General features: G+C 34.0%; 2 protein-coding genes across 2 annotated transcripts; both read left to right on the top strand.

Moving 5' to 3' along the window:
- The first annotated feature begins 670 nt into the window (after nucleotides 1–670).
- Nucleotides 671–5896, top strand: LOC145102327 (subtilisin-like protease SBT3.9). The gene is made up of 11 exons (XM_079039710.1): nucleotides 671–1716; nucleotides 1828–1919; nucleotides 2518–2615; nucleotides 2934–3089; nucleotides 3320–3431; nucleotides 3572–4115; nucleotides 4186–4283; nucleotides 4355–4594; nucleotides 4666–4780; nucleotides 4861–5080; nucleotides 5168–5896. The coding sequence occupies exons 1-11, from the start codon at nucleotides 1591–1593 to the stop codon at nucleotides 5734–5736; spliced, it is 2370 nt and encodes a 789-aa protein (XP_078895836.1). The 5' UTR covers nucleotides 671–1590; the 3' UTR covers nucleotides 5737–5896.
- Nucleotides 5897–15127: 9231 nt separating this feature from the next.
- On the top strand, nucleotides 15128–16943 carry LOC145102326 (GATA transcription factor 5-like). Its single transcript, XM_079039709.1, has 3 exons — nucleotides 15128–15254; nucleotides 15400–15734; nucleotides 16092–16943. The coding sequence occupies exons 2-3, from the start codon at nucleotides 15426–15428 to the stop codon at nucleotides 16758–16760; spliced, it is 978 nt and encodes a 325-aa protein (XP_078895835.1). The 5' UTR covers nucleotides 15128–15254; nucleotides 15400–15425; the 3' UTR covers nucleotides 16761–16943.
- Nucleotides 16944–21700: the final 4757 nt, after the last annotated feature.

The raw sequence follows: 21700 nt of genomic DNA, 5'->3' as shown, positions 1-21700 counted from the left end.
ATCCTAATAGCATTCCTCTGGGATATGATGACTAATTTGCAATGTTACCAATCCGTTCCTTTAACCTCTCAAAAGGGTTGAAAATAGCATTCAAAGGGTGGGTGTCAAAAGAGTATATAACTAAGTTAATGATGAGGTGACCTCATGTGGAAACATAAATAGGATGACCTAGTATTGAGGGTAATAATCATGTAGATATTTGTGTTATCTAATGATGACTGTACTACTAGGGAAGACGTTAATGGAGACTACTTGGAGATGTGGGTAGTGCTTGGGTGTTATCTTTTTGGAGATTATGAAGAGTGGATCATGATACTGCTATGAGACAAATGTTACTAGGCTATCATTGAAATGTGGAATGGATGCTGAACAGTAAGTATACTGTGAATTCACATGTTTACAATCAGATACCAACAAAGCGTTGAATTGAATCTGCTTTTTTTATCCGACACTTGCAAGTGTTCTTCCCCTATGCGGCAAAGTCAAGTCAACGCGTTTCAACACTCCAAATTCCACTACACACACACACGAACCCATTTTCATGGCGTAAGTAATTTCACTTCAAAATCAGAATGTTTGTGGAGCAGGTGGCACAGCATTTCGTGGGCCCTCATCTCATCTTACCCAACAATTTTGCATATAAAAAGGGTATTTGTTGTACTCTGAAAATGATCGATCTTGATTTCCTTTTTTCAAGAAAAGTTCGATTTTTTATGATGAATAATACACTTCCCTTTGCATGTTTTGGCATCTCCGGTCTAAAATCTTTGGGTAAAAAGTACTAAGATTTGACCAGTTTTTTTTTGTTTTCATGGGGTACTTCCGGTAAACTGTGAAAAAAAATTCAAATTTTATCAAGTACCCATCTTCTCTTTTTTTGATGTTTTTGTTGGGAAAATAAGTTCATAATCCACACCATTTTGGTACGATGTATTAATAACACAGAGACATCTGTGTGTGAAAACGCCATTTCTGGTATATCTGATTTTTTTTTTTTTTTTTAATTATGTTGTGAGCCCGTTTCTTTTTCCTTTTTATGTTTTTATTGAATCTTTTAAGGGGAAAATCCAAAACCCACATGATTTTGGTACAATTATATGTACATATATAAGGGTATTTATGGTATGATTTGCAAAAAGTTTAAAATTTTACAGTGAACCCATTTCGTTTTTAATTTTTTTTATTCAATCTTTAAATAAAAAAGATCCAATAAATCCACATCATTTTCTGCAAGAATATGCATACATATCTGTTTTTGTAGGAGCGTGTTCTTTCTGTGTCCAAAGGGTATTTCTGGTAAAATTATTTCATAAAAGTTTCAATATGGTGAATCATTTCCTTTTCAACTGTTCTTCCAGAAAACAAAAGGGTATTTCTGCAAGCATATGAATCTTCCAGGAAACAAAAATCCAAAAAAAAATCCACATCCTTCTGATACAAAATACAGAAAATATCTATTCTTTCTCTTTGCGAAGGGTATTTTAGTAATTCACCAAACGAGTTTCAAATTTCTAAGAAGAACCCATTTCCTTTTCTTCACATTTTTATTAAATTTGACTAAAAAATCCACCCCATTTTGCTCAATTATATATGTATCTATATGTGTATGTAAGCTTTCATACTTTGACATCTCTCATGGGATTCTCATCAAGGGTTAATGTTCTTCTCGTCCTTTTAGTAATCTTTCAGCAAAAATTGGGCATTTCAAGCAGCAAGGCATGTCCCTTTTTTTTTATGTTTGAATATATATTTGAAATGTCTGACTTTTTATTGTTGATTCCTTGACTATTGACTAATCAAATCAAGAATATTTTAATCCAATTTCAGGTTCATATTGTTTATATGGGACATAATACTCTCACTGAGCCAATGCTTCTTCAGGATACACACCATGGGATCCTCTCTCAAATACTTGGAAGGTTTGTTTATATAAATATTGTTATATGTTGTTCTATTATACATTATTATTTTTAGATTATATGATACATCTGCTGCTGACTTTTGAAAGTCAAATGAACTGGTTTTGACGCAAAATGTAGAAATTCATTTGCGAATTGGTGTTGTATTACTTTATGAAATTAATATAAATGTAGCAAACGTTTGAAGTAAATATGAAAGAAAGGAATGCAAAGTAAATTTCTCACATAGTTTATTTATTTATTTAAATATTTGTGGGATAGAAACTAGATCCCAAAATCATTTTAAAGGTTTTCTATACTAGTATCCATATTTACTTTAAACATGATTCAAATCCCATTAATTGTGGATATTAGAACTGACCATAAAAAGTCAAAACATATCTCATGTCTTACAAGTTAAGCTAAAATCCAGCCAATTGTACAAAATGGACATTAGCGTGACTTTATTTAATAATACACATTCTAATTATTTCTAATAATTCAGTAAAAGATGTTTAAAAGAACGACTTAAGAGATAAAGTCAAGGAACTTAGTGCTTACAAATTTGTTTCCTTAATTAGCCTTACTATTTGTTATTGTTGATTTTTGATTTTTCTAGCAAAGAAGCTGCAAATAGATCAATTTTGTATAGCTACAAACATGGCTTTTCCGGCTTTGCTGCAGTATTAACCCCGACTCAGGCATCATTGGTTGCAGGTATCAATCCAAATACAAAGTAATTTTCATTGCTATAATTTTGAAGATTTTTCAAAAAAAAAAAAAAAAAATGATGTCCTAATAAAAAAAAAATTGAAAATACAATACATAATGTGGTAGATTTTTCAAAGTTCAATTTCTTCATAAAAAAGTTAAATGTGTAGTGCACTAATAGAAAGAAATGAAAGTAGGTTGATGTAATACACAAGTAAATGAAAGTATGTCTTGCATTTACCCATAAAACTTATAAACAACTACTTTGTCCTTTCATTACGAGTTATTATAAAAGTACGTTACGATTTCTTTCATTTAATACAGATTTACCAGAAGTTGTACGTGTGATTCCTAATAGAATTCTTAAGCTTCACACAACACGGAGTTGGGATTTTCTCGACATTAAGCCTCGTTTGGTCAATGGTATACTCTCCAAAGGTCAATCGGGTGTTGGATCAATCATTGGTGTCTTCGATAGTGGTATGTTATAACTTTGACTTTTGAAGTCAAAGATATTAGTTTCTGACTCCTAAAATTTTTGTATAAATTCTTTAAATTTTCAAGGGAAAAAAAATCCATCACTAAATTAGAAGTTAGATCCAATCAATTCAAAAAAGTGTTGACAACTAGAGTAATTCTTTGACATCAAAAGTCAAAATTTACATCTTTTGCATGATGATTTGAGATTCTGTTTGACTTTTGTTGACCAGGGGTATGGCCGGAATCTATAAGCTACAACGATGCCGGAATGAAGAGGATACCATCACGTTGGAAAGGCGTATGCGATGAAGGAGAACACTTCAACAAGTCCAACTGCAATAGGTTCGATCTTTCATTATCCAAGATAGCACTTAACGGGATAATTTTTAAAAAAAAAAAAAAAAAACATCTTGATTTCATGTTCTTATTCGAGATTCAAGAATTCGATTCAAATTCTAACTAAGATCCAATATTTCTAACAGAAAAATCATTGGTGCGCGTTGGTATATCAAGGGATACGAAGCTGAATTCGGAAAACTAGACACAAGCGACGGCTCAGAATTTCTATCGGCGCGTGACGCATACGGCCACGGCACACACACGTCCTCAACCGCCGCCGGAGCTCCGGTAACGGACGCAAGTTTCTTTGGGCTAGCCCATGGGGTAGCCCGAGGTGGCGCACCGTCGTCTCAAATCGCCATATATAAGGTTTGTTGGGCCACCGGTGGTTGCAGCTCAGCCGACATCCTTGCCGCCTTTGACGACTCAATCCGCGACGGCGTGGATGTGATCTCGGCCTCTTTGGGTTCTACACCACCGTTTTCGACCTACGTTGATGACCCGTTGGCTATTGGATCGTTTCATGCGGTGGCGCGTGGGATAACGGTGGTTTGTTCTTGTGGGAATACCGGGCCGTATCCTCAAACGGTGGCTAACACCGCTCCATGGATTATAAGTGTAGCTGCTAGCACCATTGATAGAGCTTTTCCGACGTTGATTACACTTGGAAACAATCAAACTTTTGTGGTACGTGCTTTTCTGTTGAATTGGTGAAGAAGCATGTATTAGTCAAAGTGATTATCTGGATCATCTGCAGGGTCAAGCTTTCGTTACAGTGAAAGTTTTTCACAGGTTTTATCCTCTCGTGTATGGTGAAGATATTGTAGCTGATGATGCAGATGAGGAGGATGCAAGGTCTTATTCATAATCTTTTAAAAGGTAAAGTTCACTTTTTTATTATTATTAATGTATATGAGTTTTTACAGAAGCTGTGAAGCGGGATCATTGAATGCGAGTTTAGCCGAAGGCGCAATCGTTCTATGCTTCCAATCCCGGACAAAAAGCTCCGCCGCTTCGACCGCCGGAAATGTGCAAGATGTCGGTGGCGTAGGGATCATATTTGTTCAATATCCAACCAAAGATGTCACTTTGACTTTCGCAATCCCATGTGTTCAAATTGACTTTACCATTGGAACCTCTATAGTCACTTACATTGAATCAAACAGGTGTAAAACAACTTTCTTTTCTCCATGTTTTTCTTTATTAAGTCAAAAAGATTTATGCATCTTCTTTATAGTAATCCGGTTGTGAAGATTAGTGGCACAAGAACAGTTATCGGAAAACAAACATCGCCGGAAGTTGCATTCTTCTCAGCCAGAGGACCAAGTTCATTGTCCCCGACAGTACTCAAGGTACTTCTGTTTCAGAAATTTTGACTTATATTTGACTTTTTTCAATTTTGGATTTTGAAATGTGATAATGGATTTGACAGCCAGATATAGCTGCTCCGGGGGTTAATATATTGGCATCATGGTCTCCGGTTGCTTCTTCTTCATTAGTCAACGGTCAAACTAAAGCTTCATCACTCGACTTCAAAATAGAATCCGGGACTTCCATGGCCTGCCCGCATATCTCGGGCATCGTTGCTCTTCTCAAATCTTTATATCCAACATGGACTCCTGCAGCAATAAAGTCTGCCCTGGTCACCACAGGTCAAAACTCAATCATCTAACCTATGTTTTCATTTTTTTTTTTTTTGTATTATTATTATTTTCATATTTTGTCATATGATATTACAGCCTCCATAGAAGACGAAAATGGTCAGCCTGCTGTTGCAGAGGGGGCTCCACACAAGCAGGCTGACCCTTTTGACTATGGAGGGGGTCATGTGGACCCCAACAAAGCTGTAAATCCCGGTCTCATATACAACATGACAACCAAAGATTACATGCATTTCCTTTGCGCCATGGGATACAATGACACCGCCATTAGCTCATTAGCCAACTCGCACTCTCCTTGCCCTAAAAAAACCAACTTCCTAAAAAACCTTAATCTTCCATCAATCTCGATTCCCGAGTTGCAAAAACCCACGATAGTATCAAGGATTGTGACAAATGTGGGCCCTACTGGCTCTCGTTATGTGGCACGTATTGAAGCGCCAGCTGGCACACGTGTTATGGTGGACCCATCGATCTTATTCTTTAATTCTACAAATACTAGACTAAGGTTTAAAGTGACAATTTGTCCATTGTTGAAGGTGCAAGGGAGGTTTTCTTTTGGGAGTTTGTTGTGGGAAGATGGGGTTCATGTTGTGAGAACACCGTTGGTGGTTCGTGTTGTCGTTAAGAAATCGTATTCTCAGATATGATTTGTATGTTTTTGATATTCACTTTTTTAATCGATCTTTTGTAGCATCTAAATAAAGCAGAGAAAGGTCGATTTATTTATGTATACGGGAAGTAAATATACCACATCATGTGTAACAAATGTTACAATCATTTGTATGTTCGGTATATTCGGTTTCAAAAGTTTGGTTGTGATATAACAATATATCAAAATACACAATGCAAGTCTAACATGTGAAGGTTTTATACTTTTATACATATGTATGTGTGTGTTTAACATCCAAACACGTGAAATATGGCTCACAAAACCATTTATATAACATGTACAAAACATTGAACACATAATTCACATGTAGTTTGACATTTGTGGAAATATCAATTTAGCATGCACCTGGTTTACAATGCAAGAGAAAACTCGCCTATTCGGATATTCTCTAGTGTCGATTTAGAGTAGAATCACAAAACATGATTGCTAAAATACCTAGACAGTTACCAAAGAACACATACTATTCTAATGATATTTATAAATTTTAGGTATTTATATGGGCTTCAGTATATAATTAAGTTTTAAAGCTTGGGTAGTCCTTGTTGGGTCAAAATCAGATCCATTTTTGCTGTTAAAAGACAATAGGAGTCCAAACTCTAAACGAGACTACGACCAAATTAAAAAAACTGAATTAGAAGTTATAAATAGGCCCTCTATAGACAAGACAACATTAATAGTAATGACGAAGACGAATCATAAAGGATTGTCGAGAGACAATAATAAACATGAAAATGAAATTTTAAAAAGCTATTGTAAGAGTTTTCTTTTGTTATTATTTTAATGTTTTTTTATATTCTTAAAAACTAGTTGTGAGTCCGCATAATATACAGGTTGGATAAAACTATATATATATATATATATATATATATATATATATATATATATATATATAGGTTTGAACAAAAATTTATTTAAATTTAAAATTTAAAATTTGAATTTAAAAAGAAACATATAGTATTTAATATGTTTCTTTTTAAATTCAAATTTTAAATTTTAAATTTAAATAAATTTTTGTTCAAACCTCTATATATATATATATATATATATATATATATATATATATATATATATATATATATATATATATATATATATATATATATATATATATATATATATATATATATATATAGAGGTTTGAACAAAAATTTATTTAAATTTAAAATTTAAAATTTGAATTTAAAAAGAAACATATTAAATACTATATGAATTGTAATATTGTAATTTATTGGTTATTTTCAATTAAGACAATTATTAATTAAGGTGTAAATATGATGTATTCATTAAAAAAGATTAAAAAAAATGAGAAAATGACAAATGGAAAAAACATTTATTCAAAAATACCACAAAATGACAAGTGTCAAAAACTCATAAGAGATTGACATGTGACAAAAAAAACATTTATTTATTAAGAAGGATTTATAAACTCAATGGATTAAACTTTTCGTATTTTTACACTAATATCTTATTTATAAAACTATTTGTTTTAAAAAATAATATCGGTGAAACCCATAAATAAGTTTTATGAAAGAAAAATTATTTATTATGGATATTTGTTAAGTTTTTATAGGTTGATATTGTGATTATAATTGTTATATAACACCAAAAAACTTATTGAACAAACTTTTTTTTATTATAGAGGTTCTTAGAGTATCCACAAAGGCTTTGCGTTTAAGTAGCCTTTCAAACTGCTTCATAGCCACATCACATTTCTTCTTGTCTGTATATAAAGATGAGTTACAATGTCAACTTAATCAATATGTCCCTGTAATCAATATATATATATATATATATATATATATATATATATATATATATATATATATATATATATATATATAGAGAGAGAGAGAGAGGGGGGGGGGGGGGGGGGGGGGGGGATTGAGTTCAAATGAGAAATACACTTATTGTTTTTATATAAAGAAACTATGCTTATGATTATCTCATCATGTGAAATAGTTATAACTAAATGATTATCAAATAAGAAAAAGTTAATCATGTATGTAACATTTATACCATATTTACATATTATATATTTATAAATAATTAGTTTTTATCAAATACTCAACATCATAAAAATAAGGGAAGTTTAGTTTTCTATTTAATACTTATTTTATTACTATTGGTATCTCATGAGTCATGACTCATATATATACCGTTTGAAAACTTACGAATTACGATATAACAAACCTTAAAATATCCGTCCAAATGAAAGCCGGAGCGTGACATGTGTATAATACACGCATGCGTTTCCCGCAAAAGCCTCATCTTAAAAGTCCTGAAGTTTGGCAGGCGACCCAATTGAGATGAAAATGACCCCTTGACTTTATTATTCTACGCTTTAAGTCCCTATATGTTTTTTTTAGATTAACCTCATTTTTTTTTTTTTTGTATTTTTTTACTTGAAATTAAATGAGATAAAATATTTATTTTTTATTTTAGAAAATGACCAACTACTTCTGAATTAGTCATTTCAGATCCTATTAAAATGGGTGAAGCCATCTATTTATGGTCAAGTCGGACATACATCTCATATTTGGAATGTCATTTTGATAAATCTAAAAAAACTGAAACAAAGTTTTTCTTCAAAGAAAAGCATGGATTTCATAAACCATGTTAGCTTTACATGTTTATCTACTTAGATTTTATGTCTATTTATGTAAAGTACAAATCTGAAATGCCCGAGGTGCAAAGAGCATCTATGGAATGTATATATTCAATAGGCATAAATTTCATTTATTTTCGTATTTATATGTTGGATTAGTCACTAGGTGTGTTAGTAACATGTACGTAGCCAACCACTAATAGAAATACACCCGAGAATGCTACGTAATATCTAAAATGGTTGTCAAACCAACAAATAAATGGATAAAATAATAACTGATAAACACAATTACCATTACAATATACTAAAACATAGTATAGAAGAAGCAGAGTCGGTCCACAAAAATACGTGACTTATGGTTTGACCATATTTTTCACATGACACATTGATACCAATTGTTAAAAGGGGGAATTTTTGTTGGAGAAATTCAATTTCATAAATAAACAAATTAAGAACTAAAATTCAGGAATTAAAAGACATTTCTGATTCTGATTCCTATTCATGTACTATTAATAAGCTCTAATATCTCCACATTGATCAAAGTATTTTACTCAAAACCTTGATCTTTAAGTAAAACCACATTTAGTGGATTAAATCCAAACAAGTTCTTAGATCAGATCACTAAAATACTTTAAGTTCAAGCAATTAATATCAACAATGTCCAACATTCCTCACAAGCTCAGGAATATGAACATATAACATTTGATTATACTCATTTTGATTCCATTAAAACCAATTAACTACTTGTTACTACATCAAATCATAAAGCATTTACAAATTTCACATTTTGACTAACAATGATGATATGTGATCAAGTAAAAATTGAGTACTAATCAAACATTTAATGAAGATCAAATCAAATATTAATAGATAGAAACATAGAATCTAGTGTGAATTACAAGCTAAACAAAAAGTACATAGGAATCTAGAATCATAAATGATAAGAAAAGTTAGCCACACATGACTAACTTAGAACATAAATCAACAAGTGTTGATCTTAAAACAAACTTACAAAATCAAACTAAAAGTGTTTCCAAAGTGCTAAGTGATGATATGATCTCCCAAAAATCGCCCTTCATAGAGTGTATTCGAACTCCCCTAAAAATGACCAAAATTATTCCTTTAATCGGAAGTTACAAATTAAAATTGAATTGTCAGGCCACGTTGCACGACTTGTGTAATGCAAATGCATCGTTACACAACCATGTAACAACTTTATATTCGTTGAAATACTCTAAGGGTGTGTTTGGCACGGAGCGTTTGAGAGCTTCTAGCGTTTGACAAAACGCTCCGTTTTGAACAGAAAGCTTCGTTCGACACTACAAGCTTCTAGCGTTTAGTTTAAACATAACGCTCCAAATCCAAATGCTACTTCATGTAGTGTTTAACAAAACGCTACAAGCTACAAGTTATCTGCTACCTATTCCAAGCCACTCGCTACCAGCTAATTTTGCCGAACATGCCCTATAACATGGTCATTTAATGAGAAGGCATCGTTACAAGGCCCGTGTAATAACCTGAGAAAATGTGATTTTTCCAATTTTGCAACTTCTTCAATCTAACTCCAAAAATTCCAAAATTTTACCGAGAGCTTCCCTCGACTATCCACAAAAACCAAGAAAAGTAGTTAGATCCCCATTTTGTCCTGAAAATGCAAAATGCATGTAAAATTACTCTAAAATGCTATGCAATGCTATAAATAAAAATGAAATAAGCATGTGAAAAGGTTCAATTTAGGCACCTAACAAGTCTCCCCAAGCTTGAACCTTTTCTTGTTCTCGAGAAACAAATCTCGATTCAATTCGGGAAAAGATAAAAGAAATGCATATGCAAACAAGAAACAAAAAAGAAAGAATGTCTCAAGTTATTCATCCCGACAACATAATCATGATTAAATAGTTGTCAACCTATACCCCATATACACGCAAATATAATGTATTCCAAAGCAAGTCAGTAGAACACATGGAACACAAGGATTTGCCAACCACTTAGCTTAAATGTATAGAGTCATGATATAAGGCATCTAATAGTAACTTTTACTGACAAGCCAGGTGCATCTCATCCTATAGGGTGTACTCACCGAAGCACTCATCCATTTGTGTATGCACTCCTTTCATAAGATGTGTGAACTCGCTCTTATCAAAGAATTTACACTCGTTATTTAAGGTGGAGGGAACTTATGTGTCAATAAGGCATATCCCATTCTCCTTAGTCTTCTCTCCATGTTCTTTAATGGCTTGCGGTTGCACAATCTTCATGTTATCTTCCAAATCTCGTGTCAACTCCCAACAATCCATAATAGGGGACAAAGATATAAACCATAACAAGGGCGCAAAAGAAATATACAAAACTATGTACAAACACTAAACATACAAAACATTTAGAACAAAACCATATAACACAGTTTTTGGCTTCAAATCAAATATCAATGCAAAACAAGCCAACAATATCAAATATACTCATGAAATATCTAGAATTGCTTGGTTTGGTTCTTTCTTTCTTTCTTTCTTTTTTTCTTTTTTTTTACTAGAAAGAAGCACAAATATGTACATAGACTCAACTTGAATATTTACAAAGAAAATGAAATAAAAACTAACAAGCTAAAAACCTTTTACAAAAACTTAAATAACAAATTTGATAAATTGGTTTTTGAAGAATTATTTTATAGAAGGCACACATTCGTAAGATTTGATTTTGGAATCCGACTTTTCTATGACTTCGCCGTTTTGACTTTAAGAACAATTTGGTTCAAAATAGAAACAACCTTGTAACACTTGAATCCCGGTAAGTTTGTATTTTGCCCTTGTTGAGTTTATTTATGCATTTTAGACATTGAGTTGTACGTGGGGCGTACCACAAGGTACGCTTAGCGTACAAGCTGTAAAGCGGGTACGCGGGGCGTACCAAATGGTACGCTTAGCGTACTCATGCGAAGGTTTGGACAGGGTTCTGGATGCGTACACGGGGCGTACAGCCTTGTACGCAGGACGTACACATGGTTTAATGAAAACCCTAATTTTCAACACAAGGGACGTAGTCTAAGGACTTTCATCGGGGTGACAACACATGCTTTGGGGTTCCTCAGAAGTTCATGTCAAATAAGGAAACAATGTGGGGGATGGAGTACTGCTGGTGAGCACACAGTTCAAATAAACACCTACATGTTGCGAGGCTGCTAGCGTTCCACTGGACTATCTAGAATAGTCCGTGGTCGTCATCTATACTCCGCTAGGTGACTACATCATCAATAACATCGAGGCCTCTCATTAATTTATCACACAACAACTATTATATATACCCATGTTTTACCCAACACATTTTGTAGATATAAAATACATATACAGTTTAAATCATTTAAAACATGTATAAATCGTTCACCCAGCATAGATAGCAAGTATACAGATAATATGCACATATAGCACGTAATTTATATAAAATACTTCATATCTATGTGTAGGATGAAAGTAACTATGCACTCACTTGTTAAGGTGGTGATTCCGAACTCAAACAATGCTTCGTTACTCTTAAAACAATTTCCTTCGACAAAACCTAGTATCATTACCACTAGGGTTTAGTCTAATATTCATTGAGACTAATTAATAATCTAGCTATTTATTACTATTATATAAGCATTAAACAATACTCTTCATCCACTATGTACAGACAGAGGCCAGACATAAAACACCGGAGGGCAGAACCATTTTGGCATATAGCACTTCTGAAATCCAACAACCCTATACGGCCCTTTAAACCAAATTCCCCGTACCGCGAGTGGTTAAAAAGATATTATAACGACACTTATATAACTCATAATAATAGTCCAAATAATTATTATAAGGTCCTAATAACGTTACTATAATTAATTAAAAGGTATATTAAAAATAGTGTAGGCGTAGCTCACTTACAACGGGTTTTATAGAAAACTGGACTTCGCTTGGAGCAGCATTTCCGAACCGAAAGACCCTTTTTCTCGGGACTCCGGGAGACTCGGGGCTTCCTTCGGGTTCTAGGGGGTTTACCTAGGCTTAGGGGGGTAGGGGGTAGTGAGAGAAAGTAGAGATAGAAGGGAGTGGTGAATTTGTGAGAAAAATAGGGCAGCCTCGCACTCAATTTATAGGCCTGAGTTGCGGACTTACGTTGGGCGTTCAACAACACTACACGGGGCGTAGTCTCGGATAAGGTTGATACGTGGCGAACTCTGGATGGTACGACGTGGACGATGTTGGACCGAGGAAGGGCTTGTGTACGCGACGCGTTCCGAGCTTCGTACGTAGGGCGTACCGAAGGCGACATGTCACGATCCGAAGCGAGCTCTACGATCAGCATCGAACGGCTGGGATTCGGCCACGCCATCATCTTCGCACCAAGTTTCGCAAATTCGCCTTCGGACTTCAAAAATTCGTATCTTTCGTGTACGAGCTCCGTTTTCGACATTCTTTATATCCACGCGTAGGCAGGAATGTACTCTACTACTTTCGCTTAGACTCCATCGGCTTATTTTGAATTTATTTTAAAAGTTATATTTTTAACAGGTCGGGACAGGGTTGGTCCGTTAAAAATTTATAACTTCTTCATCCGACGTCCGTTTTCTTCCGTCTTTTTATCGTTACACTACCATTAACGAGATATTTGATTCTCGTTTAGGTTGTGTCGGCTAAAAACCGCTTGATCTAATATTCGAACTTTGGGTTGTACACTGCTAAGCCAAAACTTCGAAAAATCATAACTTCCTCATACAAAGTCATATTTGGGCGTTCTTCTTTTGGACGCTCTCGGTTTAACGTATTCTACGACTTTCGTTTAGATCGCTAAAGCTAAAAGCCGCTCTATTGTAAATTCACTATTTACGTCTCCTGATGCCGTGTCGGTTCTGTCGCAAAACTTTGACATGTCATAACTCATTCGTTATAACTCGGATTTCGGCGTTCTTTTTATGTACGGAACCCTTGTAACATATACTACCCCTTGGTTAAGATTATTCCTTCTAAATGATCTTCCATCCAAAACTCATTTTAATGTTCATTGTCTCTAAATTAACTTGCCCGAATCTGCAGACGTTACATGATCGAGTTCATGTCTCGTCATCCCATCGATATTCCTATCACAAAATCTCCGATCCTCCAATTCCACTTCGTCTCCTTCACATCGCCTTTGACAGAATCAAGATTGAAGATGGAGTTCTAGAAATTAGGATAACAGGAGATCGAATTGTGCTAGTCCCAAAATAGACGTTTCTAAGAGCCATTAGGATTCCAAAAAACCCTATGGGTTTTACAGTTCAAGAACCATCGTCTGAAGAGTTTTAGGCGTTTCTCAACCACATTGGGTATGCAGAAGAGTTCAAGGCGAAAAAGTTCAAGAAATCTGTAGTTCCTGGACTATAGACAGTACTCATGCACCTCATCCTTCAAGGTCTCTTAGGGAAACATGATGGAACATACATTATGAGCAAAGATTGGCTCTATGTCGTTTACAACATATATTCCAGAAAGACGAACGTTGTCGACCTAACCGAAGTCTTGTGGCAAGATTTTTGGAAGTTTGTTGTGAAGAGAAAGCCTCAAGAATTTTGAGTCCGAGATTCTTGTCTCTTACCATTCAACAACTCTACCGGGAGAGGCGAGAACCAATTCCAGTCGACACCATTCCAAAAGAGGTATTTCTGACCTTTAAATTTATTAAAACTTATCGCCTTCCAAACCAAGCATCTTTCGGACCCACACTACCATCCGAGTCCCTTCACTTGAAATATCATCTAGAGAACCCGACTATGTACAACCCTGCACAGTCTACCCTAGTCTCTATTGAGCCCACATCGGATGTGGCCAAGCCAATCTTGACTTGTGGAAAGAAAAAGAAGGCGGCCAAGAGAAAGACCACTCCCTCTAAACTAAAATCCAAAAAGAGAGCCAAAATCGATACTTCCTCTCAAAAGGAATCTATCAAAGACATTATGAATGACTCTGGTCATCCTCTCACCCCACCTGGCCACTCTTCCGAAGTACCATTTTGGAGTTTCAAAACCACATGCATTGTTACTCCAAAGATAACAAAAAATTCTCTTTAATTCTCTTTCACTTTTCTCTCAAGTCAAGATCTTTCATAACATTCTTCTTGTTCATTAAATGTATTTACATTGATTATACTCATAGTTTATTTCGTTTAATATTAGGTACTTTATTGAATATTTATTTCATTCAAGTCTTGACTGGTATTCCCAGACTCGACTGAAACCCTTAATTAAGAGCAAATATTGATCTTAATGATTAACTCAAGGTTTGAGTTTTCAAACATTGCCCTTACGCGTTGATTCTAGTATTCACATTCTTTCTTTTCAAATCATTTCAAATCGGATGGAAAGTTAAGAAAAAAAAATGATTATTCTATTTCCATCCACTTAATTTCTTTAATTAAACTCTGGAATACTAATTTGTTTACTTTCTTCTTACTTCTATTCAATTCCTTTTTTTTCTCTTTAAGTTGAACTCGACAACAAAATGTAAATGATTGCACGTGTCTTAAATATAATTTGTTAAATATGAAAGTTTTAATAAGCTAATTTAAGATGGTTTATACTTTATACATTAAAATTAACTTTTCTGCTGATGCGTTAAAAGAACGTATATACATCAAACAATTATACGAATTTCAAAGATATATAGTATCAATATTTGTTATTTGTGTAATTAATTCAATATATTAAATTCAATTCAAATAAAAGAAAAGGAAAAAAGAAAAAAAGAATTAACTCCACCATCAGTTTCGGCCACTAACCAATCTTCTCATTTCAGTGCTCTTTACCCAATTCCCCCCTTCCTTTTTCTCCCATCCCTACCACCTCCACCTGCAACACACACTTTCTCTCTCTACATATCTCTCCATTTCCAAAGGTACCACCTATGACCTATACATACACAATTATTGTATCTATCTACTGTTTGTTTCATTAATTTATCAACTGCGTTTCAATTCTATGTTGTTTTTTTTTCTCTGTAACGCTCGAATATAACTTGTCTGTTTAAATTTAAATTTTAGATAATAAAAAAAACCCCAAAACCACCATGGAGTGCATTGAAGCAAAAGCATTGAAATCGAGTTTTCTTAAGGAATTTGGCTCGAAATCAACCCAACAAACCTTGTTTGAAGATTTATGGTGTGTTGCCGGAATCGATAACGTTGTTAATGTTTCCCCTGATGAATTTTCCGTGGATGATTTGTTGGACCTCTCCGACAAGGATTTTAATAATTCCGATGGTGGGTGTTTTGAAGAGTATTCCGAGGAAGACGAAGAGAAGGATTCGATGATTTCTAGCCACTTTTCAAGTACCGGTGACCTTGTCTCTCTTCCCGCCGGCGAAATTCACCTTCCGGTAATTACAACATGGTTAAACAAACATCTCTTTTCGTTTGACTTTTCTGGTCAAACGTTGCATTCATGATTCAACGAATTCGTTAATTTTCGTGATGAAAAAAAGTCGAATTATGTTCAATTATTCGTATGGAAAAGTGAAGACGACGAATTTTACTGAAAAAAGTATCTAATTAAAAATAAAGTACAAACAACTTTTTCGAAATTTCTATTGCAGGTCTAACATTTTTTCATTGATTTAAACGTTGCAGTTTTGATTCAAACAAATTCATTAAATCTCTTGGATGAAAAGTTGAACTCATGTCAATTTTACTACAAATTTTAATTTAAATAATAATAACGAAGAATTTATTTCCAGGTTGACGACATGGAAAACCTTGAATGGTTATCACAAATTGTGGATGATTCCACATCGGAATTTTCGCTTTCATTCCCGCCGACGAATTTGAAGAAGACCGTGAAATTCACCATGAACCGGCACGAACCGGTAAGACCGGTGATTCCAAGTTTTACCGTTTTGGGATTATCGTACCCAGTACCTCGAAAGTGCAGAAGCAAACGGTCCAAGAAAACCGACCAAGTTTGGTCCGGTTTGACCGAGTCATCCATGGACACCTCATCTTCCTATGACTCGTCCACCACTATGCATTCCCTAAACCCGGTTCAAATCATACAATCAATTTTCAATTTCCAAACCCCACCAACAAAAAAGCATAAGAAAAATACGGGTACCGCGATTGCATCCGATTTAAATGGATGTATAACGCAACGACGGTGTACACATTGTCAGGTTCAGAAAACTCCTCAGTGGCGAACTGGTCCTTTAGGACCGAAGACATTGTGTAATGCCTGTGGAGTTCGGTTCAAATCCGGTCGTCTGTATCCTGAGTACAGACCGGCTTGTAGTCCAACATTTTCTGGTGATTTGCATTCTAACAGTCACCGAAAAGTGTTGGAAATGAGAAAGAAGAAGGAAACTGAAGTTGAACCGGATTTTAGTTTTGGTTTTGATAGTTTTTCATGTTAGACAGGACCGGATTCATTAGGTTTGAGCTGGTTAGGTTCAAATTGTATAATTTTAGTGGGATGTTGGAAGACTTTTGTAGTTGTTAGGTTCCTAACGTTAGTTAGGGTGGTCTAATTTTAGATTAATTACATTTTACTACGTTATCCCAATTTGGAATTACGATTAGCATTATTTTCATATAAATATTTTGTTCCCACAATATTTTAGATGTAGTAATTATATTAAGAACTAAATATGTCTTGCATTTATTTAACCTTTCTTCAAATTTATTTAAAAAAAGTTGTTTGATACATAAAATATGCCACGACGTGTTATTTTAGGAGTAAAAAATAAATTATTTTACCACATTACGCTTAATAGTTAACATATGATTGCACTTTTAGTTGTATTAATTGCATATCCTCATAAAGAAGTCTACAATGCAATAAAATGTTGTATATTTTGGCCTTAAGATGAGACATGGTTGTACTTGTATATTTCATCTTATTGTATAATTGTGTACAATGAGCTTGATGATGTTTGGTATTATAGAACAGTTTGTTTCTGTGATTTAATATTTTGATGTTCGGGATAAAAATCATTGCCTTTAACATTTTCGATAAACCTTTTGAAGTTTGGAATACAAAATATGCATTTAGGGTGCAATGAGCTTTTGAGAGTTTTTAAAGCTTTTTAGTCTTTAGCTTTAAAAAAAAACTCGAATTAATTAAAAAGAAAATGTTCAACAGCCGAGTTTTGAACTTTTTATTCTAAAGAAAAAACTATTAATCCAAAAACAATTTCGAGTTCTTATTAGCTTTTAGCTTTTATATGTATTTTTTAAAAATTTAGAGCTACTTCTGCTAAACAAATGATGACCCTCCGACCTAAGTATGTGGCCCTTTGCATTTGCTAACAATTAAATTTTAAAATCAATAATTTGAGATACATCAAAATCAAGTATTTACTTTCGTCCACCTATAACATTCATGAGTAAATTACACAAATGGTCCCTATGGTTTAGGATAATTTGTGCGTTTGGTCCCTAACTTATTTTTTTAATTCGGAATATCCATATTGTTTGTTTTTGTTATGCACTTGGTACCTAGTGTTTGTTTTTGTTACGCATTTGCTCCTTGTCTTACCTAAAATGACTATTATTTAAATAGGAAAAAATAATAAGGTAAGTAAGGTAAGGTGAAGGGTGAGGTTGAAAGTGTGTTTATTTAAATAAATTAAAAAATCAAGAGCAAAATAGTCTTTTTAAATAAGACAATGACCAATCGTGTAACAAAAACAAAAATAAGTTAAGTTAAAAATATAAGTTAGGGACCAAACGTAGAAATTACTCTAAACCATAGGAACCATTCCTGTAATTTACTCAACATTCATTTTGTTTTCATTTATCAGTGGAAAAGTGAATGCATATCAACCATAAACTCCACAAAAGTTGTCTAAATGTTTTGCAAGTTGGCAACTTAGAATCTTTACAATGTTAGGTTTAAATAATGACTTTATTCAAGTATTTTGATTAAGGTTCATAAACACCTTAGATGTCATGTAAAAAAGTCTTATTTTCAGCGAGTTTATTAGTTTCTTTTTTGGCGAGTAAACACTTTTCTCCATCAATTATAATGTTATATGTCTCCTTAATATACATACCAATGTAATTTCCTTTCTCTGCCAAAAAAGAATGATGGGCCCATTCCCTATAAATGGATTGTGACAATTAAGCGACCACTTATCCTTGTTTCTTACTTTCTTACACACATGTTGACTAGATGTGGGTCGTGAATCGAGCCTAAAAAGTCATATCGGTAGCAACGCACTAAGACTGATGAAGTCCTACTCTCTAAAATTCCATGTACATGCAGCTTGCAATAGTCTTTAAAACATTAGAAATATGTAATTCACAAGTAAAATAGTGGAGGTCTTTAGTGCTTTACTAAATTTTTATTAACACAAGCAAACTTAGTTTATAGAGATGAGAACAAAAGTATAATACTACTAAACTATCAACTCTCTTCTAGTACTCCCTTCACTCAAGCAATTATTCTTCACCTGGCACACGTCACAAGCGCAAAGTATTAGGCATGAAAATTCTTAGTGAATGTAAGTAATCGTCAATAAAAGAAACACACGATACCAACAACATCACATTAACATGGAAAAACAAACCCTGACAAACATATGATTAGTTTATTGTAATTAGTTAGTTTATTATAATCTATCATTTGCAACACACACTTTAAGTGTTAATTCCGGTAACAATACTAGTGTATATATAGGGCGTCCCAAGTCAATTTGAGACCCGGGGTAAAAACTAAAAAAGAGGCCCCTCAAAATTTAATAATCAAAAACAATAATACAATGATATGGAGACAAGTACATGAGCATTTGCTATTAAATGAAATATATATGGTATGGAAATAATACAATGATACAATAAACTACTAGGTTAGCACAAAAAAACTAATGACAAAGAAAAAAACACATAATCGAACCATTTTGAAAAACTGCCACTTTGGTGTCTGAAACAAAAAACAAAAAAGATGAGTGTCTGGAAAAAAAAAATCATGGTCAGGTGAAAAACAGGTAGGTTAGCATGATTTTTGATAACAAAACTATAAATAATAGTTATTATATTATATATTAAAAGATGATGCAAGGTAGAAATCCCATATATAAATAGAAAAATTATCCATGATAATGGCTAGAAAAAGACCAAAAATTTAAATGAAATAAATGTATGGGTGGTTTGTAAAAAAATCAAAGAGTCTAGGAATAATTTCTATAACTTGGATGATTTTTGAATAACAAAGAAGAATGAAGGGACTATTTCTATAATTTGGATTCAAAACTCAATAAAATACCTAAATAAAAAAAGCCTCCAAAAGATTCAAACCTGGGCCGGCTCTCATTACTTGCCACGTTACTAACCATCTAGTCTAAGGAAATGTTGCATAAATTATAAACACAATTCATATATATAAAGTAAAAGACAGATATAATTTTGGGGCCACAAACCGTAACGAGGCCCGGGGCCGTCGCCCAGCTTGCCCGCCCTATTAGGTCGGCCCTGTGTATATAACTCGAAGAGTGATGTGTAGAATAGTCACGATCAATTTGGTTGTTGGATTGGTTTATACGGAAAAGATCTTGCCTCCGGCTTGGTAATCAAACTTGTTTTGAAATTAATAAGTGATTTATAACTTATGTTTAGTTAATAAGTTTTATTGATTTAATTTACTTATAAGTTGTTACATATCATGTGAAAGGAAAAATGAAGATGCATTATCTACCCAAACACAATTAGCTAAAGTTTGTCGAATATGTCGTTATGATAACCAATTGGGTTGTGATTTATCTATACAACTAGTCATATAAGAATGATTTTCATTTTATTTCTTTAGCCGACCAAAAGTTATAAAATTCATCAAGAGAGCTTTACAATCGGGTTTTTGTCAAATAAGTCGCACGACCCTAAAACGTGATGCAATTAAAGAATTTACAAAAAAATCATAGGGATTTAAAAGTAGTTCTTTGCTAGATTTTCAGGTACAATCTCATTAGCCACAAATGTTTGGATCACTCTACATTGTTTCCGATGTATCATATATTTGTATCACAGTTCATTGGACGACTCCACTCGGGCATAAGAAGGGAAAATGACTTAGGAGGGTAACTGTCTTTTATCCGTATTCACATATTGGCAACTTCTTCTTTTTTGTACATAATAAAGCAACTAACTTGTTTTAACTGTTTAAATTACATCAATATTACCGGCTAATATCTGTTTTAACCGGTAACTCAAAGGGAAAATGACTTAGGAGGGTAACTACCTCTTATCCGTGTTCACATGTTGGCAACTTCTTGTTTTTTGTACATAAGAAAGCAACTAACTTGTTTTAACTGTGTAACATCCCAAAAATAATGACCAAAAATTTTGTTTTTAATTTAATACTAAAACCATAATTATCAAACCATTAATTTAATACTCCGACATCGGGCCTCGCCTGGCATCGAGCCTCGCTCGGTATACAGGTTTGTCTCTCTTAGGCCCCGCCTGTTTCCAGGTCCCGCCCGCTAAACACATACAATCATATAACATGCTAACACATAAAGAAACATACTCTACTATATCCCTGTCCTAAGAAACATACTCTGCTAATAATGAGATACGGAACATCGTCCGTACTTAGCTAGTGATGAGATATGGGACCTCGCCACACTCACCTCCTTACCAGGCACATACAAGTATCACACATACAACAAGTATAATCTAACATGCAAACATTCCTCGGGCACCCGCCCGACATCGGACCTTGGTCTGGAATAACATACTAGCATACAATGCCTAGGGCTAACCCTCGGGTCTTCCTACTCATAGACTACATGGGCTGACATTGTGGCCTTAGACCCATTCACACAGTGAGGAGACTCACCTTGCACTGCTGAAGCCCTAGCTGGAACTAGTTGAGTACGGACGAAGTTCTGTATCTCATTATTAGCAGAGTATGTTTCTTAGGACATGAATACGGTAGAGTATGTTTTTTTATGTGTTAGCATGTTATATGATTGCATGTGGTTAGTGGGTGGGGCCTAAGAGAGACAGATATGTATACCGAGCGGGGCTCGATGCCAGACGGGGCCTGATGTCGGGCGGGGCCCGATGTCGGAGTATTAAATTAATGGTTTGACAATTATGGTTTTAGTATTAAATTAAAAACGAAATTTCTGTTCATGATTTTTGGGATGTTACACAGTTAAAACAAGTTAGTTACTTTCTTATGTACAAAAAATAAGAAGTTGCCAATATGTGAACACGGATAAGAGGTAGTTACCCTCCTAAGTCATTTTCCATTTGAGTTACCGGTTAAAACAGGTAGTAACCGGTAATATTGATGTAATTTAAACAGTTAAAACAAGTTAGTTGCTTTATTATGTACAAAAAAGAAGAA

Source organism: Lactuca serriola, chromosome 4, assembly GCF_051521515.1.
Source record: "Lactuca serriola cultivar US96UC23 chromosome 4, Lser_US96UC23_V15, whole genome shotgun sequence".
NCBI classification, from domain to species: Eukaryota; Viridiplantae; Streptophyta; class Magnoliopsida; order Asterales; family Asteraceae; genus Lactuca; species Lactuca serriola.
This window is presented reverse-complemented; position numbering and strand designations above follow the sequence as displayed.

Coding starts and splice junctions, on each gene's coding strand:
- LOC145102327 (XM_079039710.1), top strand. CDS start 1,591: ATGTATCTATATGTGTATGTAAGCTTTCATACTTTGACATCTCTCATG. Junction 3,432..3,571: donor AACAAGTCCAACTGCAATAG/GTTCGATCTTTC, acceptor TATTTCTAACAG/AAAAATCATTGGTGCGCGTT. Junction 4,116..4,185: donor GAAACAATCAAACTTTTGTG/GTACGTGCTTTT, acceptor GATCATCTGCAG/GGTCAAGCTTTCGTTACAGT.
- LOC145102326 (XM_079039709.1), top strand. CDS start 15,426: ATGGAGTGCATTGAAGCAAAAGCATTGAAATCGAGTTTTCTTAAGGAA. Junction 15,735..16,091: donor CCGGCGAAATTCACCTTCCG/GTAATTACAACA, acceptor ATTTATTTCCAG/GTTGACGACATGGAAAACCT.